We start from the raw sequence: 19,140 nt of genomic DNA on the forward strand, positions 1-19,140 counted from the left end.
ATCCTTTGTCAAAAGCATAAATATATATATACGCTACCAAGACGTGAAAAATATCTATATAAATACCTTTATGCCACTAAACATAAGGTCGATGTATACATATTTTGACGCTTTGGCTGTATAGAAGTATACGTATTTTTGCATTGGACTGTGTGTCAGCATAATGCTGTTGCAGCGACCGTTTCGCTTTTGCGGGGACACACAAAATTGTGTATATGTTGTGTAAATTTTTGGTTTATTTGAGTGTAATTGTGTAAATTAATTGGTTTTTGTATATAAATCAAGATTCTACAGTCAAAGTAAACAACCGCAACACTACACACTGCAGCGGAATATGGCGGCAGTGTGGTAACCGTCTTATTTTCACGCTAGTGTGCTGAGCAGAAGTACGAAAGGATCGAAACAGTGCGCGTAGTAGCTACACTTAGAGCAGTAGTAGCTACACTTAGCATACAGAGAAACGGCGAATGGTGCCAGCCATCGCCCATAAGAACAGCGGGGCTACTCCGAAATTCGAAAATCGAAGTTCGTGTCGTTCCGTCCCTCTGACACTTCTACTATTTAATACGAGAGTGAGAGGGACGGTACGATACTAACTTTGATTTTCGAATTTCGGAGTAGGCACTCTGACGTCCACGAGGCCACAAGGGCAACGACTAGCGGATTCTTATTCAGCAGATTCCTCAGCGTAATTTTTTGAGTTCGGATGCGGAATTTACGTTACATTTGGTTTTATACAGGTTTTGCGTCAACTCATTGCTTTGCCGTGTGGAGCAAACATGACTTGATGGATGTAGCGATGTAGCTTAAATTGCGTGACGTATTTGACATCACAATTAAAAAAATTACGCTCCTTTTACTCCGGTGATGTGCCGTTCGAACGCGGTTTGCATTGAATCATAAACCATAAACCCTTGCTCGCAGGTCGTCTACGCCACTACTCACCTTGTCTACTGCAGCTATAAAGCTGGTGATGACGATAACAAGTAAACACGATGACTGAATATTCAAGAGTTTCTGCATCACGCAGTATGCTGCATGTAAATAAATAAATCGCGAGCAAGAAAACGAACTTAATTGTTTATTAACACGGACCCAATTAACATACATGTAAATTCAATGTTGCAATTAAAATGAGCGTAGGTACAATAGTTAAGTTTAAACTGTGGGTATTAGTATCTACCTACCTAATTGTTGGCAAGACAAAGTTTCCCGGCACGCACGTTGAATTGTACTAAAAGCATGCTAAATAAGGGCGTGTTGATAGAAACTGAAAACCAATAGAGACGCAATAGGGATGTTGACACCACCAATCAATTGGCGTACTTTTTTATGAGCTGTCAAATCACAATTCTCCCATAGAGTTAGAATGGAAATAGCAACTTATGACGTCACTTGTTCGCACACTCAATCAACAATCTAATTTTGCAATTAATAAAAAAATTAAACTGGTTTTCAGGTCTAAAATAAAGCGTTTTTTTACTGGAGTCGTGTCTTCGAATTATTTTTTAATGGTTGACACCTCACATCCACTATTACAAAGTAAAGGAGGGGCCACACCGCTGCTTAAAAAACGGTGACGGCACGGAATCGCAGTGACGCATGGTATGCGCCCCGTTTTTATCGCATGCCCTCCACATCGCAACTTAAAATACGCAGACGGTGCGGAATCGCAGTGACGTGCCGTAAACGTCAAGATTTTTGATAGAGAGCATGCGATAAAGTTCTAACGTTTACGGCACGTCGCTGCGATTCCGCACCGTTTGCGTATTTTAAGCAGCGGTGTAGAGAGCATGTAATAAAAACGGTGCGCATACGATGCGTCACTGCGATTCCGTAATGTTACCGTTTTTAAGCAGCGGTGTGGTCGCGGCCTAATAATGGAATACTTTACTCCAAACTTAGTTATGTATTTGATGGATGATAGTAATTTACATTTAAAAGAATTGTGTGTTACATTGTCACCAATTAATGATTAGGTAAACATGAATGATTGATTATTTAAGGTGTTACTTTGCAAAGATCCATATCAATAAACTCTACATTGCTTCTCCAATAAAACTGTGTACCACAACTAACGCCTGTGTGAAATATATATTGTTTGATGTGACACAGACGTAGCTCTGTGTCACTTTTAACCTTTTGGACGCCAACGACCTATATAAACGTACATTACTTCAATACAAAAGCAACCTTCGTTCAATTGCGTTAAGGTTCAAGTTGGCGGCGAAAAGGTTAACAGACAAGCAAGATCAACAAAACGACTGGCATAAGCATTAAGAGCGTTAGATCGAGATCCACTACTTCGAGCATTGTTATGGTATTCTAATATTCTATACAATAATCTGTGGCTTTATTGCGTAAAGCACACGGAATCACAATTGTTTTCATCACTTTTTTCTGTCACATCGTGTAAGATGAGGGTAGAAAAAGATAATGAAAGTGATCGCGAGCGTCCGTTCGTTAGACAATACGGCCTCTAGTCCTAAACGATGGCATTATAACGAACATTTTTACAGGTCAAAATATGAAGTGCACAAATAAAGTTATGGCAAACAAGCCACCCAATTTCATTGACTATCTATTTCTAAACGGCACACACCTCACAGTTCGCAGTCATAGAGCATCCGTCACTTTCGAACATAGCCAGTTAGAAAGGGAGAAAATGTTTTACAACCACTATACACGAGTCATTTTCATTTGCTTCATCGGTGCCTCCCCTCTCCCTGCTATACCAAAATTTGTAAATCAAGGAAAGCATGGATGAAGGCAAGTGAATATACCTGATAGGTAGTGTGCTGTGATAATTTAACTATCTTTTTCAGTATAAGTAGTTTTTCCGTGGGAAAATAGCGTGAGGTTCCTTGTAGTTCGGGTCAGGTTGATTCCGGTAGCGTCGCGCGAGCCAAACGGCGAAGAGCTGAAATACAACAATTTTTTAAAACATCTGTCCTTTTTACGGGTCATTCTTCAGATTTCTGCGGTTTATTCCTGCCATTCAAAAAAAAATAAGGAAATTTCACTAAACCCGAATCTCTGAAGAGTGACACTTTACAATATCATGTCGCTAGCAGTGGCGTGGCGTTAACATTTTCGTTAGAGCAGTTTCAGACTAGCGTTTTTCCTGCGCGTATACGCTCGTTTACGCGCGTTAAATTGAATCGAACACGCGCTCATTCCTGCGTGTTTGGTCTAAAAGACATGTTCTAGCTTACACTTATACGAGCTTATATGCGCGTCAACGCTCGAAGAAAACAAAACCGCACCTGTGCGCGCGTACACGCGCTTTCAAAAACGAGCTTATACGCGCGTATAATACGCTAGTCTCACAAACCGCCCTTAGGCAACCCGGTTTTTTTGTAATTTAAGATTAGAAGCTATAATATTATTTATTTAAGTAGAAAATTTAGGCATCCCGGTGGGAATCAAGTTGTTACGACGCCACGCCACTGGTCACTAGTGCATGCTAAATATCATGCAGTGCATCGTGCTATGGACACCGAGTGGCATGCGAGCTAACAATAAGAGAACAAGCAAAGGTTTATACTTATCAGATCAGTGAACACATGCCAATCATTTTGGTATTAAACATTTCCATTGCTTCTAGATTTATTTTGTACTTGCGTGAATTATTTGATATCTAAAGCATTTTAAGTAGTAAATAGTAATAAAACGCAAGGACCATAACATTCATAGGTATTCAATAAGCACCGTGACAATTACAAAAAATATATAATATATAAAACTTAAATCGGGATACTATTATTTTTTCTCATTAATGACGTATTTTTTTTACTTTAGGGGATAGACTATTTAAGTATATAGTTGTTTAAAAATAAGATAAACCCGTTGGCGGCGGAAAATACCAGCTAAAACATAACCTTGGCGTATAAAAATGAGTGAAATCGTAATGTTATTTACCGTTAAAACAATAAAGCTGACCGTCGCAAATTCAATTTTAAATCATAAGATTTCATGGATTCTGAATGTACTAATGCAGTACGTACCTTTTGGTACAGTTTAGTTTTAAAGCGTGAAATTGGATCAAAGTCCTACATTTAAGTTATGAATTACGATAAAAACATAATAGTGTCCATTAAGCAACAAAAATAGTTGGGAATAAAAAAATGGCCTAACTTTTTTTTCTCATATTTTCAATATTTTTGGTTGTCTCTGCTCAGAATAAAATTTACTACCGATTCTCTACAATAGAAAGTCACAAATTTTACAAATGCATAGTAATTTTCTACGTCGCTTTTGTTGTAGGTGTACGAGAGTCAGTAGCATTGTTGGATCTGTCTGAGTAAAAATAACCGCAAATGAGATGCAAAAGCCAATTTTTTCCGTTTTTTAAAGAGCCACTAAAAATCTTCAGCTCAGCATTATATTATTTATGTACCTACACGTACATAGGTACATTTTTTTTAATAAATGGCTGGAAAACAGACATGGTGCTCACTCATGGATCGATTGCACAATTTGTGAGGGTTTTGATACTACAAGAAAAACATATAATTCTACAATTTTGCAAACCGTCACTACTTTTAAAAAGCTCGTAACTCAAAATCGATATTTTTTTCGAGTGAATTTTATGAACATTATTTTACGGGTCAATTTGGGATACGAGATTTTTTTCAAAGAAATGACGATATCGTCGGGGATACTGCAATACCGCGTAACTAGCACTTTCCAACGTATAATTAATTTTCACTGCATTACCAGTACTGACATTGTACTGTTCTGACAGTGAAAATTATACATTATGGAAAATGCTAGTTACGCGATATTGTAGTATCCCCGACGACATGGAACTGGAGAGCCGCAACTTTATATCGAATGAGTCGCATACGGCTCGGGATCGCCAATCCCTTCCAGCTTCATTAGTGTAATGTTTAAAAATGTTACGTAAAGTACCATCGCGAACCGGGATTGTTGAGCCACTCGCCACTGTTCATAACTTAGTCAAGCTAGCCTACATACTTGTAGTAAATATTGTCATTAATAAAACAGAATAGCGGCGCATTACGCGGCCAAATTTCTAACAATGCTAAGTGGCTCAACAATCCCTGTTCGCGACCGTACATACTAAATACTAATACTAACGGATATAAGAAGTCTTAATAGGCATTCCGCGAAGCCGTACACTTGTGACACGACAAGTACACATAAAGCATGCATAAGCAACACACAAACGAGCGGAGCGGCAGCACACCAATCCACCTCATGTTAGAGAATGCCTCAAGGCCGTATCGTCGGATCATTCAGAGAAATGCACTCGGGTTAGCACGCGGGTCCTTCTGATTACGATATCTTACGGTCAACCACACACCCAGAAACTGGAAAGTAATCGTCCATTTGTTAGTCACAAATGCATGCCCGTGGTAAGTTATAGCAGAGGGAAAGGGAAAAATAAGTATATAATTATAAAGAAAGAAAGGAAGAAAGGTAAAATGCTTTATTAGTATTGTTCCTTCCTCAATGAGCGCTACCGCACTACTGACGCTAGCGAACAGTGAGTCATTTGTGAATTAAATTTAGTGAGAAATGCTGTCACATTGAAAATTTGGAAGCAAACTATCTTTAGTTCATAAAATAGACACTGTTTTATTAATATTGGTTTACAAAGTCACGTTCCGACCTTAGCAAGCTTAAAAAGCAACTTCTACACTTTAAAGTAGTGGCCTATTCAAAAAGTGTACACCGTAAATGGTTGCACAACTTTCGGTGAGACCTTTGACCTAAAATACTCAATATGGCAACAATTTCCTAGCTCTCAGCCTTGTACAGTCAACGTCATAAACAAGTGATCACTTTTGTACCTTGTCGCTTTCAGTCTTAGATAATTTAAGACGGCATGAGCCTTTGCATCTATTTCCCCTCTGCCAATGCTATATGGCCACAGGGCCGTCATTATCGTGTTTATGAAAACCAGTTGGCCGCGACAGGTTGTCATTTTTGATTGTCCGTACCGGTGCACGGAGCTCGTAGAAAATGGTGAATGGTGTAGTTATTTCGTGCAAAAAAAAGGTCAGCAATGACTAGCGTTACAAAAGACGGTGTTTCTTATCACACTTAAGTGCTTTAATCAACAATTTACGCTACCAGAAAGTTAATATAACAAATTTAATTTATAACGTAAATGACAGAATAGTAACAAAGCGTTACTAGGCACGCGGGTAGTGATGGGACACAAACGAACTGAACGAAGGAAGTGAATGAAGTTTATCCTGCGGTTTATTTTAACTTTAATTAACAGCTTTTTCCGAAACAACCTGTAACTAAAGACCAATGGACTAAATTTTGACCTAGACCGGGTACTTGGGCTCCTAAAAGATCGAGCATCATCTGCTCACATCATTTCGAGCTATCTTGTTTCGAAGTGTTAACAAATAAAAAAAGAAAATAACATTGTTATAAATAAATACTTATTGTTTATTATAAAATAAACATGTTCATGAAAATTATGTTTGTAATTATTTTTTGTAATTACGTTTTAATCTACTAATAGTATACAGTCGCCATCATAAATTTATCTAAATCTATGGAGATCAGAGTAGTCTCATCATCATCTCGACCTATAATTATACGTCCCACTGTAGAGCACAGGCCTCCTCTCAGAACTTCATCATCATAACATAACTCTATTATAACCATAGTAAAAGAGAACAAGTAGGTTCACTAAGAACAAAAGTACATCGCGCGGCTTAAATGTTTGCGCGCCGGTTGGCGCCGGTACGCACGCACCCGCCGCACGCGCACACTAATAATTTAAGGGGGATTAAGTTTTCTTTAGTCAAGTCAAGGCTGCGCTGCCGTTATTTATTTTATTTTTTTAGCTACGACTGGCTGGCAAACGAGCAAGTGGGTCTCCTGATGGTAAGAGATCACCACCGCCATAAACATCTGCAAACAGGGGAATTGCAGATGCGTGCCAACCTAGAGCCTAAGATGGGATACCTCAAGTGCCAGTAATTTCACCGGCTGTCTTACTCTCCACGCCGAAACACAACAGTGCAAGCACTGCTGCTTCACGGCAGGATTAGCGAGCAAGATGGTGCCGTACGTTTCGATTTTAGCTCGCTCGTCTTGCGCTCGCTTCGCGAGATGATCACCTTTTACGTTCGAGTACTCGTACCTACTTACGTATTTTTGTATTAGGTATAGTTGTAAATTAGTAGTATATAAGTGTAGTGTGATACTTTCGTGCAAGGACACATAAAAAATAATAGATACCTACCTAACTATAAACAATATAGTTATAGTATTATGTGTAGGAAACATGAGTAGTATGTACACAGTCGCCATCACCACTTCGGGGAATTTATAAATAATATTTTTAAATTTAGTATAATAATAATAATAGATCAGCAAAGAATCTCAGATATTAGACAATTTTAAGTTAACTTTCATACTTAAATTATTTCATCATCATCATCATCATCATCATCAGCCCGAAGACGTCCACTGCTGGACAAAGGCCTCCCCCTTAGAACGCCACAATGAACGACAACTTGCCACTTGCATCCACCGGTTTCCCGCCACTCTCACGATGTCGTCAGTCCACCTGGTGGGAGGCCTGCCAACGCTTCGTCCTCCGGTTCGTGGTCGCCACTCGAGGACTTTTCTCCCCCAACGGTTATCCGTTCTTCGAGCGATGTGGCCTGCCCATTGCCACTTCAATTTGCATATTTTTCCAGCTATGTCAGTGACTTTAGTTCTTCGACGAATTTCCGTATTCCGGATTCTATCGCGCAAAGAAACTCCAAGCATAGCTCTCTCCATAGCTCGTTGCGTGACTTTGAGCCTCTCTAAGAGGCCAACAGTTAAGGACCAGGTCTCAGCGCCATAAGTCATCACTGGCAACACACACTGGTCGAAGACTCTAGTCTTCAGCACTGCGGAATATTGGACGAGAAGACATCACGAAGTTTCCGAACGCTGCCCATCCGAGTTGGATTCTTCGGGCGACCTCTTTGTCGAAGTTGGACCTACCCAACTGGACAACTTGTCCAAGGTAAACATAGTGGTCAACAACTTCGAGTACATCGTTCCCAACGATAACCGGCACAGGTGTGACATGGACATTTGACATGATTTTAGTCTTGTCCATGTTCATCTTAAGACCCACCTGTTGGGAGACGATACTGAGGTCACTGAGCATAGTATTGAGCTCCTCCAGCGACTCCGCCATTATGACTATATCATCGGCAAAACGAAGATGGGTGATGTACTCGCCGTTGATATTGATGCCGAACCTGTTCCAGTCCAAGAGCTTGAAAACGTCCTCCAACGCATTTGTGAACAGTTTCGGAGAAATAACGTCTCCCTGTCTCACACCTCGCTGCAGTTGGATTGGTTGTGTACTCTCGTCCTGCAACCGGATCGACATAGTGGCGCTGCTGTACAAACTCATTAACACCTCGATGTATCTATAGTCAATATGGCATCGCTGAAGGGACTGCAGTACAGCCCAGGTCTCGATTGAATCGAAGGCTTTTTCATAGTCCACAAACGCTAAACATAGTGGCCGATTATACTCCTCGGTCTTCTGTATAATCTGGCGGAGCGTGTGAATGTGGTCTATGGTGCTAAAGCCTTTACGGAATCCAGCTTGTTCGGGAGCTTGTCTTAAATTATTTGCCGGTAGGTAATTAATTAATCTAAAATAGACATCGACAACCCTAAGCGTCCGCGCCGGAGTAGGCAGTTAAGTCTCCTAAAGTGTCGGAGTGTGCATACTTGTTCTATTTTACTATGATTGCAACGCTTACGCGTTTATATATATAATAATATTTATTTCATAGGAATTTGTACGACATTTGAAAGATTACCTTATGGCCGCTAGCACCTAACAACACCTTTTTGACACTGCGCAGAAAATTTCTAGCTTTGCATATTGATATTATAATATCATCAGATTTCTACAATTTTCTGAAAAAAATACGAGTAGGTAAATCCGCAGCGAAAAACTATTAAAATTGGTGAAAATTTTACTAAACGATGACCACTTTCATTTAAAATATATTAACTTAATTTCAGTCATTCATTGCTGCCTAGTCAATTGAATCGGTCTTTACACATGCCACATCACTAGTTCGAGAGTAAGTGTTCGTTTAAAAAGCAGTATGATTACGAAAAAATGTATGGTATGTGCGTTTTTTACATTTGTGTCACGATTTTGTTTTGGTAGGCATCTTTAGAAACGATTTGGCAGAAATAATTGCAGTTAAAGGTACGTCAAAGGCTCATCCTGTCTTAAATTATCTAAGCTTTCAGTCGGTACACGATTTCGAATGGCTTTTCAAACATGACTTTAAAATGACAAGGCACAAAAGTGATCACTTATTTATGACGATGACTGTACTCCAATTTCAGAACTCCATATTAATCTGATGATTTTACAAGCTGAGATTTATGAAAGTTTCAACTATATCGCATCCGTTGCTCACGAGGTCTATTACAGGTAAATGGTTATGGGTAGGAAAGTAACCTATTTTTTACCCGACTGCTCGAAGGAAGGAAGGATTTTATTATTATGAGAGGGAGGCAAACGAGCAAGCTGTCCATCTGATGGGAAATGATCACCACCACCGCCCATGAGAACCAACTACTCAAGGAGTCATTGGTCCATTGCCCGCCTTTTTAAAGTATAAGCGCTTTTCTTGAAAGCCCCAATTTCATAGTTATCCGGAAACACTGCTGATTTCCCTAAACAGCAATAGTTATCACTCCATCTATCAGAATTAAGTAGGTATTACCAACACAAGGAAAGTCCAATTTCGAGTAGGTACAATCACGACTTTTGACATAAGATAGTCTCGTAATGTCATAAAATAAGACTATAATATTTAACTGATCGATCATTGACCCACTGTTGTTTAATAGACGATAGCATTACTTATAAGTAAATTTAAAACTTAATAATAAATTTCTAGGACGGTAGCTCTCACATTGGTCACAATTCAAAGTTATCACGGTGAAAATCAAAAGATATATGAAAAACCTACTCGTACATAAACAGAGTCGTGTTTAGGCCAAAATAACAACAAAAAACAGACCTAACATTTAATCAAAACAAATGTAATGAATGATGTTAAGTTGCCGATTTATTGTAAGACTCATTGAGATCTCAAGTAAGCTTGTGAACGTTCAAAGTCACAGACATGTCCTGTTGCGAAAATATTTCGAAAAATATCAAACGACCGTTCCAACAAAGTTACTATTGCCAAAAATTTAAGAAATTATGCAGACATGCTTTATAGAAAAAAATATTAAATAAAATACAGTGCACTCTATTATATCCAATCGTAAGTTCTTAGGTTATTTATAGTTATTTTAATGTAACATGTATGCAAATAAGACATTTACGCATTTAAAACCTTGATCACAAGACGCGCAGTTAGTGATGTTACCTACTTTGGATACTTTGGTTTAGAGTTTGATAAGTTAAAGCACCAAAACAATAATTTGATAAGTTATCTTCGGCTCCCACCCATACATGCACATAATTATAATGTTGGTTTAACCGTGTTACGTATATGGACGTTTTGATAAATATCTGGACTTGATTTAGAAACATAGAATGTTTTATTTACTACTGGACTTTGCCCGCGACTTCGCACGCGTAAAGCATTACATCTGTTGAATTTGAACCGGCGGCCCAATCGCGTGGGCGTTAATCGAACGTGTCGGATAAATAACTGTTTTTTGTTTTTTGAATTTTTCATTTATTAATGTATTCACGTCGGTATGGCGGGCTGTAAGCCACACTGGAGAAGTATGGCATTACGCTACTGCCTACATGTTTTTTTATCGACTATTGGAAAATAAAATGACGACCAGATGGCCCAGTGGTTAGAGAACCTGACTACGAAGCTTGAGGTCCCGGGTTCGATTCCCGTGTCGGGGCAGATATTTGTATGAAAAATACGAATGTTTGTTCTCGGGTCTTGGGTGTTTACTATGTATTTAAGTATGTATCTATATCTATATAATTATATTTATCCGTTGCTTAGTACCCTTATAAAATCATTTTTGTGAAACAAATCGTTCGACACTCGTTATTTATCCGACACGTTCGATTAACGCCCCCGCGATTGGGCCGCGTACCAGCGCTATGACCATCATTTTCTTTTTTGTCATTCCGTAATTAGACCCCTGAAGAACCGCCATGCTGGTACAAATCATCTAATATTTTGTTTGTCACCATCTCCCGGTCTATGTGCCAAATTTCATGACACTGAAAATCTAAATCAAACTAGGCAACCGAATCATCACAATAAGGAAACCAATATTTTTTCTAATCATATTGTAAATCAGTGTTAGTTCCACAACCTTCGACGTTATCATCAAGTAACAAAACAAGCATCATAAATAAATGTGATATGATAACTACGAAACATATAACGGGTGTTATCAAGATTAAACAAATAATGTTACCTCAGTGAAGCTGAAAAATAATCCGATGCCGCCGCAGAGTTTGAACGCGTAGTCGATACGTTCTTTTAGCTTCGCCATGCACGGGTCGCATGAGCAGCGTATGTCTTTCGAATCTTTGCAACACTTAGCCTGTAATATTGAGAAAACGGTTTCATAACATTACAGTACATCACATAATACACATTGAAAAACCGAGCATAAAACAAATTGAGTAAAAATAATATTTTTCATCACACTTGCTCGTAAGCAGTGTCGTAACATGCAGGCTACCTTGGTTACAACCCCCCAAATAAAACCCTCGACCTTCATGAGCTTGTCATGAAACCCGTGGTCGGTAAATGAGTCATTGCCCGTACTAATTTTCATGCCATGAAGCCCAAGGTCGGTAAATGAGTTTGTTACTGCATGGTGTGCTGCTGCTCCGTGCGCGCGCTGCACACGCACGCCATGCACATGCTGCAGAGCGCTGCCAAGAGCGCAGCCAGCGGTATCCGCAATTTTTGATAAAATATTTGTTTTTCTTTTACAAATATACAATTTTACTCGCAAATGTGATGAAAAACATTGTATGTCGCACGGGCGGTACTAGAATTACGAACATCGACTCATTAAAGCCCTCAGTCTTCGACTTCGGGCTTCTAATAGACTCTCGTTCGTAATTCCTTATTTACCGCCCTTAAGACACAATGTACTAATTCATCACACTTGGTCGTAAACAGTGTCGTAACATGCAAGCTACCTTGGTTGCATTGCAACCCCCCAAATAAAACCCTCGACCAAGGGCGTCGCCAAAGGGGTGCAGGGACAGGCAGCTGCCGCCCCCAACCTAGAGATTATAAAACAGTTGCCAAATGTAAAGCAACCAAACCAAAGTATTACCAATCGCCGTAGATGTAAGGCTCGTAGGTACTACAAGTGAAAAACTTCATGTATTGTGCTCTCGACTTTACCGAAAATTCATATTTTTATCATTCTCCATATCCTTCAGTCTTCGACTTCGGGCTTCTAATAGAACCTCGTTGGTAATTCCTCACTTACCGCCCTCGAGACACAATGTACTATTCTATATCTATGTAGTCTGTCAGTTAGATTATCAGAAAATATTGGGCACGTAATTTTGCACATAAGTTCCGAAAAACTGAGTCCCAAGATGGTGGCTGATCCCACAATCCTTTACTTGAGAGGCCGTAAGTCAAAACACTAAGCTATCACAGCTTTTTAATACAGGAATCAGTGTAAAAGAATTGTAAACGGAATGATTCCAAAAATTCAAGATAGCTACTTGAATAAATCTCTAAATATTTTTGATATCAAACTTACATTGACATTGGCACACGAGGGGTACTCCTCAGCAGTACCGTTAGGGGGGACAACGTTATTCAGGAAACCACAGCACTGGAACTGCTCCTGCACTTCCATTTTCACATCTTTGTTCACTTTGTTCCAGCCCTGCAATTTTAATCAGATGAAAAAAAACTTCTTCAGTGAGACATGGCACTCAGTTTACATTACATAGAGAACTATACATGTATCAAATACAATGAATGTGCAAGAAACTTGGCGCACTCTTAAAATTCAAAGTGTTGTTGTTGTTGAGGTCCGTGGTCAGTCTATTAGATAACCTATGCAGGTTTTTAATTCTAGACCTAAACAAATCTAAAGCTCACCTGTTTCGCCAGCATTTCCTGTTGATCCGAGTTCACAGCAAGGCAAGCGCATGCTACTGAGAATTGCACCAAGAACAGAAGGAAGAGAATCACCATGTACTGTGCTACAGTTAAGGAAGTGTTATTTATCAAAATATCCTTACTATAATACCTACTATACTCAATGCCATATTTAGATTCCAAAAAAGTTACGAAAGATGGCCAAACGTCACTGTCACAAGTGTCATATCATTGTGTTGTTGCAGATGTAACCAACCCATGAACATTAATATCTATTAGATCAGGTTATGAGCCCAGCACGCTTCCACTGCAAGAAATCATTAAACAAATTAGCTTCATAAAGGATACAAAGAACAGCATAACTTGATGATGCTTCACTGCCCCCGCCATTCCCAGGATGGAGATTAGGATGAGCAGCACCCCACATGCTAGGATGCCTCCCACGATGGGCAGATTAGTGTTCACCAGCGATGAAGCCTGCCCATACACTGCTACTGTTATCAGGATCGAAGCCACCACCTGTGTTTTAAGTTTAAGATAGTAAACAGTGCACTCACTATCTACTAATCTTATTATGCATTAACTCCCTTTCTGTATGTCATGATATATATTATGGTTTACTAATGTTTTGGCCAATAACGTTTGGCAACCTGTTTCATTTTGCAACTTTTCATTTCCCAACTGTTTAATATTTCTGAAACTGTCAATATTTCAGGATTTTTATAAAACTAACCTAACCTAACCCAAAGGGTTCTACACAATGGCCCTGAAATAAATTCTGAAATGTTTACAGTTTTAGAGTTTGCAAAATGAAAAGTTGCAACATGAAACAGGTTGCCAAACGTTACGTTGCGAAAAGGCAGTACTCAAATAAAATAAAATTTAACAGATACACTTTTAGTTGGGTCAATCAACTTTTTCTTGTTTGTTATTCTGTCCCGTTGTCCAAGAGACAACAGTGACAGAGTTTCTTGAAAAAAACTGTTATGATATATGCTACTAATGTGCTTAGGAGATTGTCCATTAAATAAAAGGCTTGTAACTACAACAAAAATGTATGCTCTATAAATTATAACCACAGAAAACATGGAGAAACCCATGGGTTTAAAGAGTTGTCCAGGGGACGTAACCATGGCAATGCTGTACAAGGAAAACTTGATTGACCCAGTTCCACTTGAACCAACTGAATTGGGACCCACTGTGGAACCTTTTTGTAGAAAAAGTCATAGTAACATTGCATTGCTTGACAAGGGAATTTATTTACTTACTAATTGTGAGATGTTCTATGGTGGATCAGGAATCAAATGGTTCGACTGTACATGGCCATAATGATGATAAAAATTAAACACAAATGTTGTTTTGTATTTATAAAATAACCTCAAGAAAAACACTGGGATTTTATAAAAATAACTATCACAATTCATTTCCAAAATTAATCTTTATAATTAACTGCACAGGATTGTGAAAGACAACAATTTTTCAATTGCCCAAATCAGATTACAGTTTGCTTAACATAATTTTGGAGGTCAGAGAAATGAATACGCAGTGTTTAGTGTGAGTTTGTGAAATCTTTTGTTCGTGTATAAGGTCAAAATGCGTGCTTTCTCATCTTACCACATAGAGAATGTTCAACGCAATTAAAGCGTTCTTGGAGCAGGTGAATCCTCCACACATCTTGGTTATTGTTGTTGAGCTTTTAAACCGTTAATCAATATATTATTTAAGAATAGTACTACGTTTATCTACACTTGAAAAAGCATAGTCACATTCAACACCATTGAAAGCCGTATGAAATTTATGCCACTATCTGTAGAAGGCGAAACTGGTTGGAATGCTTTGAAATTAATGCGCGGAAATTAGTCAGATTGAAACTAAATATCGTGTTATAATTATACTGCTGCGTCTATCGATGTTCTCAGACCTGATAATGATAATGACTGATTGACTGACAGAACAGACAGACAGGCAAAATTTGACCCAGTGTTGCCACCTTGCCCAAAGGAAAAGTCGCTAAGCATACGGTAATAAGTAGCTAGTTTCGAAAAAATACTCTGTTATAAGTAAATAAATAAATAATAGTGGCTAAACAAAAAAAAGGCAACATGGAATATAAGTCTTTAATTTTTATATTTCTTTCTCTTACATTATTATTTACGGAAAAATGTTTTCAAAATCGATGTCATCTTGTGATGTTGAGGGTCTGGTTTCTTTATTTTTTTCGGGTTTCTTAGTTTTTCCTACTTATTTCTTGAGGATATTCTCAGGAATTACGTAGGTAGCGCACGGAAGTATGTTTTACGTTACAAATTAAATTGATTGAAACAGTGGTAACTTACTTGTAAGTAGCTAGAAAGTGTGGCTTAAAATTTGGCCGCAAATTTTTTTTTTGTAGCTTTTTCGTAAATGTGGCTAGATCTAGCTAAATTGGCTAAAGTGGCAGCACTGATTGACCTGCCTGAGCCAGGGCTTTAAATACCGTTAAAAAGTGGTAACGTTACCAACTGTCAAACCGATTTAACGTTAAATGATAATTAACGTTAAACGATTTACCGTTACTTATACAACTTTTTACCGGTATAAAAAATGGTAACGTTATCAGCTATTCATTAGATTAACGTTAATTCAAAAGTATCGTTAAATCATTTTAACGGTATTTATATTACTATTTACCGGTAAGCTTGGGTAACGTTAAATGGCAGATTATCCTCATTTATCGAGCGAGTATGCACGCGCTAAATTGGCAACACTCGGTAACATAGCAAAAATTACCGATAGTGTTACTTCGGTATCGTTATAATAATGTGAATTGGGTAACGTTAACAAGCCCTACAATGTAAAGTAAATTTACCGGTAAAAATAACGGTAATTAGGTAACGGTAAATAAGGTTAAGTTATCAATTAACGTTAAATTTTAATACCGGTACTAGGTATTTTTATAATTTTTACCGTTATTTAACGTTACTTATAGTGTGAATTTGGTAACGTTAACAAGCCCTGGCCTGAGCCTAACATTGGCTTAAAAGTCTAGTAACCCGGTCATAAAATTACAAAAAAAAAATGAGCCTAACAAAAAAAGTGTTAGATGACAGGCAAGACAGACATGTTTTTTTTAAGATTCATTCTTTCGAGGGTAGGCAAAAGGTTTTAAGCCTATACAGCAGGAAGTCGGATTAATGTAATGATTATTTTACAATATATGTAACATCATAGTTATTTTGTAATTAAGAGATATTATATCATATCATAGAAGACTAACTAAGACTAAGAAGTCTTAGTTAACTAGAATGTTCTAGTTGTGTTCTGTCAGCTCCTCATTCCTCCCGTATTTAGTATTTACAGCTACTTGAGTGTAATAAAAGAAAAATAATACGAGTTTCCATCTAAATTCTTTATTTTCTGAAACTATCATGTTGCTTTGGTGTATAGGAAGTTGTTTACTGCACCAACCAATTTAAGGCATGAAAGGAAAAAAAAACCATTGATCAACACAAGCTCTCACAGATTAATGGCAACTGGTCTATACAATTTGTTTGTCACACATCCCAATGACAACTTTTTTTTATCGAAAATACAAACTGAAACATTGATGCACAGAAAAACCAGAAAAAGAGCCCTGCGCTGGGAATCGGACCCAGGTCCTCGGCATTCCGTGCCGCGTGCTATACCGCTACACCACCACTGGACACAGGACCTGGGTTCGGTTCCCAGCGCTGGTCTCTTTTTCTGGTTTTTCTGTGCATCAATGTTTCAGTTTGTATTTTTGATATGGGTTTTACGGGATGACCGTAAAAGTAACAAAATTTTTAGTTGAAATAAAAAATACGAATACTGTAGGGAGCAAAATTTTGTGCCCCTACTTAAAAGGTAGAGTCATTAAAAAAAACGTAATAGTTCGAAACAAATCAATATACTATTAAAATTAAATTCTATTAATGAATAATGGCCTATCACTACATTTTAACCAACAACTATTAAAATTACACTGTACACATAAAGCAAGCAGTTCCAGATTTTATTCAAGTGCCTCATTTTCAACATCATTTCGTTTTGATTCAAGTTCCTTCAATTGATTTTCAAAATATTGTTTTCTATGCACCAGAGCTATACGGGGTTGTCTCAGGAAAAAGTTTTCATTACCAAGTTTACTGTACTTCTTTTCTCCTTCTTTACCCATCAGTTCTCTTAATGCTTGATTTCTCAGTAGTATTTTGTTGTAGAATGTAGCTCCTGCTTTGATGTATTCTGGGCCAAGATCACAAAGTGTTCTATCAACTTCTGTCTCATAGTAAACTTCTGTCATGTCCTTTAAAAGAAAGTATGTGCCAAGGCCAAAGAGACCAGCAATTGAATAAAGGATACCTCTCACAGCTGCAGGCGCTGCATACAGATTTAACCTTCTGTTTAAATATTGAGTTATATTGTACACAAAAAATATGCAAATAAAGGGATATGTACTTTCAAATTGGACTTTATTGTTTTGGGTCATCAATATCTCTCTGCATATCGCAAACTGTTGCACATCCTCAGGCAAAATGAGAGCATTTGCTAATTTCTGACCCGTTTCAGATGTCCAATCAATATTATTCTGATTTACCTGCAAAGAAACAGATTGCTTTTCTCATTTTTATACTATTTTTTTTATAATATTAATCAAGTATTTTTATATCAATTTGAATACTGAAACAAAGATTTCTCTCACAGTGAAGTACAGTCACAGGACCTTAGTCCAAATAGGGGTATTGAAACCTAGTACAAATATATTGTTTAAAATAATTAAGTTGGGTACTCACTTTTATATCCATATTTTCCAAATCAGACACTGATTTGTATGTAAAATTAACAGGTATTCCTACAGCTACACCATATTTTGAATTACAGCTGCCTGTTAAAAGAGATTAAATGGGTAAATAGAAAAACGTTTGAATATAGACATAGGAATTGTAATTGAATATTTAAAACAATTAAATGACATAAATTAAAATTTAAAAAAATATATATTTACCAGCATGGAATAAATCAAATCCAAAGACAGTAAATGGTGAAACTAGTTTCCGATGCACATCCGAAATATTGAGAATATCAAGGCATTTCTTATATCTATCATTAAGTTCTTTGGGGAATTCATCGGGTCGACCATCTCTAAAATTTAAAAATAGTTTTATCAATAATATTAACAAGGAAAATGAATTTGTTCTTTGGAATTAGTTTATTAACGAACTTGCAAAGATACGTACGTATAATTATGTACAAATTCTTTGTATTTGTTCAGCAAAAAAGTGTGAGGTAAGAATTTTGCAGCAGTCAGAGCCAAACTTGTACCGGTAACAACGGCAAAGGAGAATCGGCGCCCCTTGTCGGTTAACAACCATCCTATCGGTTTTTTTGCAACCATCACGCGGAATTAGGATACAGGATTTATAAACTGGTAGCTCAGCTAAAACTACACGGAAAAGATTAGCAATATTTAACTTTCATAATAGTTTTAACGAATGTATTATAGGTTACATACTCTTATCACAGATGTCACTGTCAGTCAGTCAGTCAGCAGCCAGCCGCTGTCACTTTTTAGTGCACGGTCCAAATCCAGTATAAATCGAAAAGTTATAAAAGAACGTGCATTTGTACCACGATAATTTCAATCAAAATACTTAAACTTCTTATTTACCTCACATTTAGCTACAGTAAATATTTAAATCAATTTATTGTTTACAAAATATTGTAGAAATTCAAAAAGTTCTGTTATTTAGTTGCATTTCGGACTCTTTTTTAACATTTGTGGCTCGCTCTTGGCTTGCCGTCTTAGGGTTCCGTCCAATAATATTACATGAAATATCATTGGTTCCGTCAAAAAAGTGGACAGTTAAAAAGAGGAAAAACATATTACGTGCCTAATGCTTCACACATTTACTAAAATCAGTTAGAAGTAAATACTCCTATTTCTGGAATAAAAAGGAGTCAATGACGAAAAAATAGGAAGAAATTTCCTGCAGCCTCATCAGAAAGTCATTGCATGGACATGGCAACGTTTGTCTAT

At 37.6% G+C, this 19,140-nt stretch overlaps 2 protein-coding genes and 1 long non-coding RNA gene across 5 annotated transcripts; 1 reads left to right on the plus strand and 2 right to left on the minus strand.

Annotated features, from left to right (window-relative positions):
* Nucleotides 1–462: 462 nt before the first annotated feature.
* Tsp97E (Tetraspanin 97E) lies at nucleotides 463–15,161 on the minus strand. Of its 3 annotated transcripts, none has more exons than XM_074093176.1 (7): nucleotides 14,721–15,160; nucleotides 13,455–13,625; nucleotides 13,107–13,205; nucleotides 12,760–12,888; nucleotides 11,440–11,568; nucleotides 5,221–5,336; nucleotides 2,832–2,920 (listed from the first exon to the last, which is right to left on the minus strand). In XM_074093176.1, exons 1-6 carry the CDS (start codon nucleotides 14,778–14,780, stop codon nucleotides 5,262–5,264), a joined length of 663 nt encoding a protein of 220 aa, XP_073949277.1. In that variant the 5' UTR covers nucleotides 14,781–15,160; the 3' UTR covers nucleotides 2,832–2,920; nucleotides 5,221–5,261. The 3 variants fall into 3 exon arrangements, 2 of the variants coding, with proteins under 2 accessions (XP_073949276.1, XP_073949277.1); XR_012451767.1 differs by having other exon boundaries at nucleotides 2,850–2,920; nucleotides 5,194–5,336; nucleotides 14,721–15,161; XM_074093175.1 differs by lacking the exon at nucleotides 5,221–5,336 and having other exon boundaries at nucleotides 463–2,920; nucleotides 14,721–15,153.
* On the plus strand, nucleotides 8,647–13,205 carry LOC141431890 (uncharacterized). Its single transcript, XR_012451768.1, has 2 exons — nucleotides 8,647–9,232; nucleotides 12,887–13,205. It is a non-coding gene; the product is annotated as an uncharacterized lncRNA (long non-coding RNA).
* Nucleotides 15,162–17,003: 1,842 nt separating the features above from the next.
* LOC141431568 (transmembrane protein 177-like) lies at nucleotides 17,004–18,589 on the minus strand. Its single transcript, XM_074092743.1, has 4 exons — nucleotides 18,341–18,589; nucleotides 18,109–18,245; nucleotides 17,897–17,988; nucleotides 17,004–17,700 (listed from the first exon to the last, which is right to left on the minus strand). The coding sequence occupies exons 1-4, from the start codon at nucleotides 18,496–18,498 to the stop codon at nucleotides 17,119–17,121; spliced, it is 969 nt and encodes a 322-aa protein (XP_073948844.1). The 5' UTR covers nucleotides 18,499–18,589; the 3' UTR covers nucleotides 17,004–17,118.
* Between the last annotated feature and the right edge of the window lie 551 nt (nucleotides 18,590–19,140).

The sequence above is a fragment of the Choristoneura fumiferana genome, chromosome 10 (genome assembly GCF_025370935.1).
Source record: "Choristoneura fumiferana chromosome 10, NRCan_CFum_1, whole genome shotgun sequence".
Lineage (NCBI taxonomy): Eukaryota > Metazoa > Arthropoda > Insecta > Lepidoptera > Tortricidae > Choristoneura > Choristoneura fumiferana.

What these genes read in the sequence shown, in the direction of transcription:
- Tsp97E (XM_074093175.1), bottom strand. Translation starts at nt 14,780, where the DNA reads ATGTGTGGAGGATTCACCTGCTCCAAGAACGCTTTAATTGCGTTGAAC. An exon ending in ATCAAGTTATGCTGTTCTTT is followed by an intron (nt 13,206 to 13,454) that starts GTATCCTTTATG and finishes ACTGTAGCACAG; the next exon opens with TACATGGTGATTCTCTTCCT. An exon ending in CCTCGTGTGCCAATGTCAAT is followed by an intron (nt 11,569 to 12,759) that starts GTAAGTTTGATA and finishes TCAATATTACAG; the next exon opens with GCTAAGTGTTGCAAAGATTC.
- LOC141431568 (XM_074092743.1), bottom strand. Translation starts at nt 18,498, where the DNA reads ATGGTTGCAAAAAAACCGATAGGATGGTTGTTAACCGACAAGGGGCGC. An exon ending in ATTTGATTTATTCCATGCTG is followed by an intron (nt 17,989 to 18,108) that starts GTAAATATATAT and finishes CTCTTTTAACAG; the next exon opens with GCAGCTGTAATTCAAAATAT. An exon ending in TGGAAAATATGGATATAAAA is followed by an intron (nt 17,701 to 17,896) that starts GTGAGTACCCAA and finishes GTTTCTTTGCAG; the next exon opens with GTAAATCAGAATAATATTGA.